The sequence below is a fragment of the Megachile rotundata genome, chromosome 7, assembly GCF_050947335.1.
Source record: "Megachile rotundata isolate GNS110a chromosome 7, iyMegRotu1, whole genome shotgun sequence".
Lineage (NCBI taxonomy): Eukaryota > Metazoa > Arthropoda > Insecta > Hymenoptera > Megachilidae > Megachile > Megachile rotundata.
In genome coordinates this window covers 12,769,810-12,781,915 of record NC_134989.1, presented here as the reverse complement: position 1 = coordinate 12,781,915, position 12,106 = coordinate 12,769,810, and the positions used below count along the sequence as shown (strand labels likewise).

Below are 12,106 nucleotides of genomic sequence, written 5' to 3'. Positions count from 1 at the left end.
TAATCTTGTTGTTCGCATTTTTGATGAAAAATCGTTAACCCGTTATAAATCGATTGGTAATGGCACGGTTATTTCAAGAAATATTCTTGAAAATTAGAAAGTGTATTTATAGGTTTCACGTAAGGCAAAGTGTTAATGACCTCTTGCTCGAATCTCGATCGATTGATCAGATTTAGAAATTGTTGCGCAAACTTTTTTCTATAATTCGTCATTGCTTGTCTACAGGTTGCGATGAAGGATTACTCAACAACCGTGACACTTGCTTACTTAAAGCCTGACATGACGAAGACATATGTGTGTGTGGATCGTCTTCCACATATGCTTCTGCGAAATTATTTACTACATCTTGTAACTTTGTTACGTGTTCAAAACGTACGAAGGGTGGGGCGAAAGATTGCACAGAAATTACCCCAAATTCTGTTAATTATTTAATATCAGAGATTATCCTGTCGTGGATGAAACACCTGTTACGTGACACGATTGTTCTTCAAATCTCTCGACGACCGAATCTCTCGATCTCCATAATCGATTTGCACGAAATTTCGATAGAGTCATCGGAAGATTGATGGGACTTTGAAGAAAGAAGCGTTCGAATTACCTTGTATCTGTTACAAAAGAAAAGCCTTTTCAAAAGCTTTCCAATAATTGCTCAACAACTGAGCCCTCTAAGTTGACCTTTACCAGATTGAAAGTCGAAGGTTAAAACGACCACATTTCAAATTTCGACAGCGGTTACATCATACAAATTGTTCGCGACAAGCTGTCGTGACACACGCTCGTATTCCTCGGTAAACGGTGCATACACCAATCTTGATGCTGTGTTACCAAACAGGCGAACAAAACCGATCGAAATTCTCTTTATCGATGGTTTCAAGCATGCACGTAATGTGCAACGTGCCCGAGCTAAATCACGGTCGATTATGATTCCGAGGAAACGTTACTTTTACGACGGAAATCGCACGTGCTTCGTTACGAACTCGGTTCGACAAAGGTCACCTAATTAGCAACAACCAGTTCAACATCCAAAGGATGTCATGCTCTCTTATTAGAGAGAAAACAAGACGAACTTGACCTTTCGCGAGATGAGAATGTTCAAAGATTGGCCATTTCTGGCCCCGAGTCAGAACAAACAATTTATTCAAAAGTATGCAACAAACAAATTTACTATTTATTCGTAAGATACTTTTGGGTCAATTTACGACTGTCGGACATTTGTGGGTACATTTGAGATTTTGTTTGTGGGGCATTTGTGGGATAATTTGTTTGTGAAGCATTTGTGGAATAACTTGCTTGTCAGATGATTTATTTCCGAAGATATTTGTAGGATTTGTGAAATAACTATTGTGCGGGTCAATTTGCCTTTTAGGAACCTTTGTAGGACTTCGGTGGAACGAAGGGCTATTTATGAGATTTATTTGAGTGAAACATCTATAAGATTAATTCGAGATAAAATAACCATATTGTAGTTTGAATGATTAAACTTATATTGATCAACTAACAAGTAAAATATATTATCTCCTGTCACGCAGGAGAGTTGCAGTGATAAAGCTATACTTGAAGTAACATGGCGAACAGGTGTCCTGATTTTCTAACAAAGATAAATCAACACGAAGATGTAACAGGCTGCTCCTTTGAAAATCATAGGAAAGCCGTTTATCGGTATGAAAAATATCGCAGCTCTTCAAAGTTTTCAACCCCTGACACGAGCTTTTATACCTCCGTCACAACATAAATCCTATAAATCCCAGCCGAGTTCTCGCCTCAATTTCGCTCTCATATTTCGCAGTTCACGGGGGTTCAGTTTTATAGGCGATCCTCCGAGGGTGGTTTCCAATGTCTCGAAAAGCGTCGATTACGAAACAAGGCGACTATATTCGTAGCTGCGACGGAGGCTAGCGTCGTGCGCAAAAAGACGTCAATTATGAAATTGCTCGATTCACTTTTGCTTTTGTGTCGAGGGATGTTTTCAGCGTTAAGCTCGCGGAAAGCACCGATTATGAAATGGGTCGACCCGATTTTTCTACGCTTCGCCAGCTTTCGAGGGAGTCCTCGGTTTCGCGCGAGAAGCGCCGATCACGAAATCGGTCGATTAAATTTTTCTTTCGTTTCGTGGAAGGTTTACGACAAACGGCGGTCGGTTGCAAAACTGGTCAGCCCGTTTCTGCTTTCAGTTCACAGAGTCTTCTGTATCTTGCTCGGCGAGTGAAAAGAACCCCATTACGAAATCGGTTAACTTGATTTTCCTTTTGTTTCATCAGGTTTCGCGGGAGGTTTCCAGTATCTTGGTATTCACGAGAAACGTCGATTATGAAACCGGTCGACGCGAATCTATCTATCTGGTTTATTGTTAGCGAGCGTAGATAGACGCAAAAGAGGAAGAGCGCTATTCCGTGCTGGCATGCGCAACATTTCAAATTGGCACGATGTTTAGGCGTATCCCAACGTAATTACCGGGCAACGTATACTTTCAAGTAAGATATTTGTCAGTGAGATCCACAAAGAACTTGGATCTTGACACTTCAATGGCGTATCGCGTATTTTCATCGTATACGTGAACGGGCAACGGGAAGAGAACAGGTTATTTATTTTTCAAACGGCTGTATAACTGTTAATCCCATCGATACATGTACACGTGTCGATTGCAACGAGTTCAAGTTTATCGCCTAATAGAAATTGATGCACCTTCTCAAACAAACTCGTACATTACCATCGCGATTTAATCACTAACGTACACTAACCACAACATAATTTAACCTCGACCTTATACATAAACCCACTCTATTAACTTTACTGACAACTTAACCTGACGAGGCTTAATCGACCTAGTCTAATATAACCTAACTCTGACTCAACCTAACCTGACCAGTAACTTAACCAACGTAACCTAACCTATCTCTGACCTACGTTGACGAATCTCAAGCTAATCCAACATAATCCCGACGTAATCTTATCTCAATCTAATCTGAATTCGATGGAATCGTGTTCATTAGTCTCCAAGTGATATTTTGCGGTACTTTTGTGTCATGAAATTGCATTCTAAGGAAACTCGCCATTTGATATGCAGCGACTTAATCTTATCTTTTACTTTTTTGCCTCAATCTTCGCTAAGCCACTTTGCAGGTTAGATTTAATTGAAGGTACCATTTGTTAAATCGTGCCAATTTCAATCCACTCGGTTACTTACACGTTTGCGCGTTCGCAAAGAGAAAGAAGAAAGAGAGAGAGTGGACGCTCGAGCAAGAATGCTAAGAGCATTCGAGGGTTCGTGACATTTCAATCCCCCGATTCTTTTCAAAGCTTCCAACGGAATCGTTCGTACGCTCGTCTCTTCCGGGTGCTTAATTCCACGGTATAGAGTCTGGTATAACGGCAACCCACGCGATTTTAGCGATTAAATAACGAATGAAGATCGAGTAACAGAATTGCAGCATCACGATCCCGTGCTTAAGCCATGGTGCTGCAGGCGATGTCCATTTTTCTCTCATCAGAAAATTATCCTTGCGGACCTAGCATCGCCATGATATATCAAGTTGTTGCATATTAAACAGATTTCGAAATATCGTCGATTTGATACGGTTTCACGGTGCAAAATATCGTGGAATAACTCTTATCGTATAATAACTTCAGACTAATATACAAGTTATCCCCTATGAATTTAACGCAGCTCTAGGAAATTCTAAAGTTCAAAGTAATTAATTTTTAAACACTCCCTGGAGGTGGCATACAATCAAAGTTAACAGGAATTGCTGTTCAGTAATTTCTATTAACCTGTTGGAACCATTCCTCGTATAAAGCGAGTGTTTTCAGCGGAAATACTGAACTTTGGAGAAACAATTAACGAATATTCAAAGGGGGAACGTGGCCCCGGTAAACAAGGATATTTTCTTTCATCCTGAAAATACTACATTCTAATGAAAATTCAATTTCACCTTTTCCTGTTATTGCTGTTGAACGCGTACGAAATTTATTGTTCATTCATTACGCGGAAACTGCGATTCAAATGCGCTATTGATTCGATAAAAAAAGAATCCTAAATTAGTTCGTCCGATATCGAATCGTATGAATCCATTTCTATCCACGTTACGGTGAGAAATATAAACTTTAATACCCACTTTTATTACGGACTACATCAAATATTGCTCATGAGATTGCAAAGTTTCGTAAATAAAAATTTACTTTTGCTACACATGGTAAATATGTGGTACATGGCGATATATGGTGAGTGGCAATATATGACGAATGGCGATATATGACGAGTGGCGATATATGGCGAGTGGCGATATATGACGAGTGGCGATATATGGCGAGTGGCGATATATGACGAGTGGCGATATATGACGAGTGGCGATAAATGGCGAGTGGCGATATATGGCGAGTGGCGATATATGGCGAGTGGCGATATAACGCGTGGTGATATACGACGCGTAGTGATATAATCCATGGCGATATATGGCGCATGGTAATACAGCGCGTGGCGATATAACGCGTGGTGATATATGACGCGTAGTGATATAACCCATGGCGATATATGGCGCATGGTAATACAACGCATGGCGATATAACGCGTGGTGATATATGACGCGTAGTGATATAACCCATGGCGACATATGGCGCACGGCAATACAGCGCGTGGCGATATAACGCGTGGTGATATACGACGCGTAGTGATATAATCCATGGCGATATATGGCGCATGGTAATACAGCGCGTGGCGATATAACGCGTGGTGATATATGACGCGTAGTGATATAACCCATGGCGATATATGGCGCATGGTAATGCAGCGCGTGGCGATATAACGCGTGATGATATATTACGCGTAGTGATATAACCCATGACGATATATGGCGCATGGTAATGCAGCGCGTGGCGATATAACGCGTGATGATATATTACGCGTAGTGATATAACCCATGGCGATATATGGCGCACAGTAATACAACGCGTGGCGATATAACGCGTAGTAATATATAACGCGTAGTGATATAACCCATGGCGATATATGGCGCACGGTAATACAACGCGTGGCGATATAACGCGTGATGATATATGACGCGTAGTGATATAACTCATAGCGATATATGGCACATGGTGATATAACACGTGGCGATCTAATGTCCCGTGCTATTTGACTCGTAGCAATACAACGCGTGGTAATACAACGTGTAGCGATAGAACGCATGATAATATATAGTGCACAACGATATATGACACATAACATATAAAGATCTCTATTATAATAGAAATATTATCATACATAATTTTACAATAAAAAGAACAAGGTTACGTGATTCGTACAAAGGAACAACGTTCAATTTACTTCGAATCTGTTAGTCATGGTTCGCATCAGAGCTATTCACTGAGCATTGCTTTGTTTTAGACGGATGCTTTTAATAAGCATATTACGGTACACTGTCATCGCGAGTGTCATTAAAGCTACCACGGTACCGGTGCAATAAACTAACTGGAACCAGGAAATAGCCGATGTCGTGATAAGTAAGCGTGCATCCGCGTATCACCTTCTCCTATCGAGATCAGAAGGAAGCATTTTTTTTTTCAACAACGCAACATCCAGGTTCAGTACCATGAAAAACTTGTCTGACCAGATACTTGAAGTTGAAAATGAATTCGATGATTCTACTCGGGTCGATCTTAAGCCTTTTCCTTATTACTTCACGTACAGGATATTTTAATTCACATAAGTATTTCATTCTTTGCTTTGTGTCTTTTCTTAAGAAAGAGATTCCACGTGTCACATGTAGCGCTGTCTATTTCCCACAACACCGACAATGTTTCTTTATTAAATTATGTAAGAGTTTCGAACTGACGAGACGTGAAATGGAAACACCTTGAACAAGCTACGAATTTATTAGAGTGTAAAGTTTACTTATTTATCCGTTACGCGAATGAAAACACGATAATAATGGAATATTTCCTGGCAATTTTTAATTAATTCGCGGAGAGTTTCATAACATTTTGAGGAACGAGATATAATGTTCGAATGCACGCAAATAGCTCGAGGATGGAGATACGCGTTAGAAAGTGTTTTACGATCGCCTGCGTTCATATTTGAACAATTAATGATGATGGTCACAAACATTGAATAAAAGTGGTGCTTTTTTTGAGACGTGTTCGGTATTCAAATAAAATAAAGAAGGGGCGAAGGTAAGGCCATAAAGTGTCGCGTACAATCGATAGTTCTATATGCTGCTCAAAATAACTAGAGGATCAGCTACCCAAACATGTTTATCGCTCATTCAGGTGTCCAACATTTTAAAAGCTCGTGTGTGGTAGTCAAAGCGAAACTTAGCGATGTTAATTTCTAAATTTTCGAATCCACAATTCGGTAAATTTTCAAATTTTTAAACTACGTTTGAAAATGTAGTGACCAAAAAATGAACGAATGGAAGACTTTTCCGTACATCACCATTTTCCCCAGAGAAGCCTACCATGCTCGCCGGTGTAAGTAGGCTAATTACTAACTCCGGTACACTCCACCATTCGCTTGACTAGCGTAATACAAGCTTAAAGGTAGCAATAATAGAATATTAAAGTACTTACATTAATATACTCTATCTTGTATGGCGGTAATGTAACATAAGCCCAAAGCTAACAAACGTGGGATATTAGAGAATGTATACCTGTACTGTTATACTGTGTATCAATGTAAACTAGCCTGAAGACCACCAAATCCCATAAATTGGTACACTTCAACCGTGAACCACGATACAAGCCACTTTGTCACACCCAAATTATCAAATTAGCGAAGTTCAACGTGGTATCCTAAACTTGTTATGGCCTATTCTGTCTCCTGCAACACCATTGTACATCCGCCCCCTTCGAACAATAAAGGATGGTTCCTGAATAGATAACCGTATTAAAGTTTGATAAAGGTCTAGAGACCGGCGAATAAAGGAATAGTTAAACGTCTGTTAGGAGAAGTTTTCTTTATTCTTCATAGATCGATCCGCGCGATAATGCAATCCTCTCGAGCCTGAAAGAGAAACAGCGGCATCGATCGTCCATGAAGGAGGAACCGATCCAGAAGGATAAACCGATTCTATCGTGACAGGGAGAAGAAGTCACCTCGATCATGGTTGGTTTCTTAGTTTCTCCATTGGGAAATGAAAGCTCCTCGACAGAAAAAGCGAGTTGTTTTTGATCAACTCGATTAGATTCGAATCTAGACAGGAGGTTGGTTAGCGATTAAAAAAAGAAAGTGATACAACTGCAAGAAATGTCCCTAGGGAATGATATCCGGACCGTTAACAACGTGCTCTCTTCTCTCTGCTGATGAATTTACGAAACATCGAGGACTTCCTTAGAATGAGAGGCTCGTTCACTTAACGAATTCCTTTGAAGATTCTTAAGCAAGATACTCCTCTCGCTTAAGATTACAGAATTATGCTGCAGACAGTTGTCGAGCGATTCGAAACGTTGCAAAAGTTTTACGAACGCTATACAACGCTATAAAGTTTATTTCCTCGTTGAAGGAAGACGTTCGAAACGTTTTCTTTGATATTGGAAGCTAGCCAGAGTCGAATAAGAAACCTTGAACGATCCACGACTTTTATCAATGCAATAAATAGAAGATATTGTTGAAATTGCGCGGTTAATTTCAAATAATATCTTCCATTCCTCTTTTATGCGCTTTATACCAGCGAAACATGTGTCTAAGATTCTAATATCTCTAAATTTCAAATTCTCAAAATTCCTAAGCCCAGATACGAATATTTTTATATTTTCAGTATCCTTGGGACAGATGTCCCCAGATCATAATATCCCTAGATTCAACGTCCAATGTCCCTACATACCAAATACCCTGTATCCCCACATTTAAAGTCCCCAAAAATATTCCCAGGTCCTAAGTCCGAAATATCCCTAGACCCTAAATATTCTTAGATTTCCAAAATTCCTAGACCCTAAATATCCCTAGATCCCAAAAATCCTTAGACCCTAAATATTCCTAGATCCAAAAAAATCCCTAAATCCCTAGACCCCAAACATACCTAGACCCTAACTATCTCTATACCCCAAATATCCCTAGATCCCCAGTACCGAATATCCCTAGATTTCAAGTCCCAAATATACCTAGATCCCAAGACCATAATATCTCTAGAACTTGATACCCCAAAATCGCAATATCCCTAGGAACCAAATTTTGGACCCTAGATCCCAAGCTTGCAATAGTGTTAGATGCGAATGTCAGTATAACGCAAGTTCCTATAATACTCTTATTACCGGAACTAATATTACGAACATTGTAATTTATGTTAACAACATGCACATACTATGAATAGATATATTACAAATACAAGTAGAGTCTTTGAAAATGTTGAAGCGGTACACATTTTTGTCTAGCAACATCGACGAAAAAGAAACAGTGTTGCGCTTTTGAAAGAAGTAACAGTGAATAGATAGGAACGGTTCACGGTAGAGTGATTTAGCCACGTTACAAAGGCAGCGATGAAACTTTCATCGATTCAATCCGAAAAAAAGAACGAAACAAGGCACAGATCAGCGGTCAACGTTGGTATAGTAGTATCGGGCGGTTCCGTTTTTCGAAAATCGCACGTCGACCGCGTGGCAAAAGCGGTCGAGCGTTTAACTTGGCTGAAACTCAGGCCGTCGACTTTCATCGCGAACAAAAGAATTCATTTTCAGCCGGTGTACAATGCCGCCGCGGTTTATTATACACTTCGGCATTGTTCGACATTTTTTTCTCTTATTATTTCATCGTTTCGGTTGAAAATGAAAGCCATTGACTCGATCCGACTCGTTAAACGTGTTCCCACGTCGCGGTGCGTTTTTTCACGCGAGATTTTATTATTTCAAATCCCTTCATTTACGTCTGTTGGTTGGTTGGGGTAAAAATACCGGACTCGGTTTCATAACAGAAATGGAAACAAAATGCGAATATTCCAGTAATACAAATATATCAATTTCTGCCGTGAACATTCCCTTAATTTGTGTACAAAAACTACCGCTGTCCCATCAAGCTGTAACGGATTAGTGCCCCGCCCCCCAGGGCAAATGCCCAGTTTGCTCAGCACTAACGACGGTATTGCCTATAAGCATCCATGCTTTAGCAATTGCTATTGATGCGCAGTTACGCGGCTAAATGGTTTACGGTAAACGAAAACCGTCTAACTGCAAGTATTCAGCGAGGTACATAACATACATAAGCGCATTCGATAGCAAAAGGTTCACTACAGTGAATGAGCTACTATCATCGAGACGAGATGCGTTCTGCCCTGCGTGCTGAATGAAAAATTTTATTTTACGCGACGGCTGAACGCTACGGATAAAATGCAGATACCCGTGATCGTACTATATACGCACACACATACATATACACACAGGTTTAAATTACTAGACGGGCATGTATCACGCTCGCGTACACGAAAGAATGCGAGCGGCGCTTCTATTGATAACGAGAGCAATCGCGCATCAGGAAGTAATAATTACGTCGGGAATTATTTATAGTACGCACTTTCGTCGCCACCTTTCTGGATAATGTCAGAGAAAACGTCATTCGTTTATAATCTTTCATTCACGATTTACTTTACGTTTACGAGGACGTAATTAATCGTTAACTGATCAACAGGGAACTTTCTAAAATATACATTTTAGTGTAATTTAATTATGTACGCTACGTCGTAGGAGTGTACGTCAAAATCTGTTTTCCTGCGTCAGCCATTTTATTACGTTAAAAGATGTTCGACGAAGCGCACCTAATATTAGTTACAAGTGTTGCCGAGGTATTTAACGACAAGGAGCATTCCAGGGGAACGAAGGGCAAAGTGTGCACGGAGAGGGGGGAGGACTCATGGCAAAACGAGACATCCGCGACTCTACGATGCATTCCTTTTCCTTAGCCATATTGTACGTGAAGTAACGAAGTTCTATGTGTACGCGGGTGGCGAGGGACGAGCATAAAGTAAACATAAAAACGCCAAAGTGGAACGGTAAGTAAATCCAGCGAACAGCGAGAAAGGAAAGGCTTCCCTCTTGGGAAACAACTTCGAGGCGGGAGTAAGAACGTTTCAACGTGCCTTTCGAGCAACGAGCCACTGCATCGTCGTTAGAAAGTAAACGAGACACCGCTTGTTAGATATGTTTTCGTCTCTTCGAGTCTGCCATTAAATTTGAGAACACTACATATAGACAAAAACTGAATTTTACGTATAAATCGATAAATTCAAACGAGTCGAATCGATACTGCAACTGGTTTGCACAATATCACCATGGATTGCATTGTTTTACGTGATATTATCATTCGTTGCAATTTCTCGCCATATTACCACCTGTTGTAATCTCGTGTTATATCACCATGTGTTACACAGCTTTGTATTGCGTCATACGTCACGTTATCATTTATTATATTGTTTGGCATTAACACGTGGTAGTCTCGCATTATATCGCAACAATCGTTGAGATGATATGAAATTTATTTTGAACTTTTGATGGACCCTTGAATCGATCGAAACTATACGTCAACCTGTTAGATCACGCTAGATGCATCGGTTACTATAACCGATAGTAAAGATGAAAAAAAGAATAGCGGTAACGGTAACCTGTCCACAAGAAAGTAGCATCTTTTATTAATACTTGACATTAGTATGCCTGTGTTCTCGGTTTATCCAAGTTGAACGTGCGTACAGTAAGGTTCCGTTAACAGTCTGCCTCTTTTGACTCTAGTCTTTCTTTATTTAACGCCTTTTGTGCGAACATTTATTACATTTGGCTTTCTTACTGACACCGTCCGAAACGCAAGTACACGTGCTTCGTTCGAAGCCGTCGACAGGCGCTGTTGTATTGGCCAGCTATGCATGAAAAAGAAAGATAACCGGAAGACGAAGAGGAAAAACGTCCACGAAATATTCTCGTCTAATGAAACGACGAAACGAAACGGGGCCGAGTCTTTCCCTTAGCGAGTTTGCCGGCCGCAGAAACCGCAAAACTTAAAGAGAATAATAAAAAAAACCACGTCACTCACCATTCCTGGATACATCCAACTCCACGAGGTTTTCGAAGTTCTGAATATCTGGTGGCAAGCGATGAATGTCATTGTCACTCAAGCCGAGTTTTCGTAGCCTTTGTAACCGGAAGAAATTCTATAAGGGATACAAAAAAATATTGTTATGTTCTTTGTTAAACAATGATAACGGTAAGCAACCCCATCAACTACGTCGAGCGTGTTCTTCGTTGTTACATTATAGCCGATGGAATGATACGTCATGGACACAATAGAAAGAAGAGAGAGAGAGCGAGAGGGAGACAAATGAGAAGAGGGGAGAGGTAAAGAAAGAAAAAAGAGATACGGTTGTAAGACAGAAAGCTGGCATGTAGCGGTATTTGCCTACCTTCGGTAGATCACTGATGTGATTCGCGTCCAACAGAAGTTCCTCCAAGCTTCTCGAATATCGTAAAATATCATCGGGGACGCTCACCAGAGAGCAATGACGCTTGTCAACGTATTCCACCTGCCTGTTACACCCTTTAAAAATCGGAATGCAGCGGAACATGGTATCCTTTTCACTATCAATCACATTAAAACAGCACCGAACATAATTGTCCCGTAACTTTACGGAGGCACACGCTGCTATTTGCACATATTCGTGGATGGAATAGATTAAAAGAACTAGGAGGAAAACGAGCGGCACGACACACACTTTCACGCCCTACTCGGCTTTAAACGCGCTCTCGGCTTGTGCCTCGAAGTCTGACGTCATCACGTCTACAAACCACTGATCACGTTGCTCTAAAGCGACACACAACAGTGAACGAATACGACGCTTTGAAAAGATGCTTCCCTCACGCCGCATGCTTCGTCACGGAGTTACAATGTACATAGAAAGGAAATCTCAAACCTTATTTCATTACAAATTATATATCATCTAGTAAACGTACGAATTGATTTGAAATAATTGTGTAATCAAAATGAAAAACTTTTCGAAGAAATTGTATGTATGAATTATTTCTATTACTCCTGTTTAATTATGAAGATGACAGATGTCGCTTAGGGAGCAATTTACAAATTCAGTGTGATTACGTTCCTCATTTTTTGTTTAACAGGGATCATGCTCAATATTTGACGAATTTT

At 40.3% G+C, this 12,106-nt stretch overlaps 1 protein-coding gene across 2 annotated transcripts in view; it reads right to left on the bottom strand.

The window, feature by feature from the left end:
- Window positions 1-11,801, bottom strand: part of scrib (scribble planar cell polarity protein) — a 41,718-nt gene extending 29,917 nt beyond the window's left edge. Inside the window, exons 1-2 of one of the 2 annotated variants that reach the window (XM_012286685.2) lie at window positions 11,367-11,801; window positions 11,000-11,117 (exon numbers count right to left, since the gene is read on the bottom strand). In XM_012286685.2, the coding sequence (XP_012142075.1) occupies window positions 11,000-11,117; window positions 11,367-11,528 (280 nt within the window). In that variant the 5' untranslated portion in view covers window positions 11,529-11,801. The remainder of the gene's footprint in view (window positions 1-10,999; window positions 11,118-11,366) is intronic. The other variant, XM_012286686.2, reaches the window with a different exon arrangement.
- Window positions 11,802-12,106: the final 305 nt, after the last annotated feature.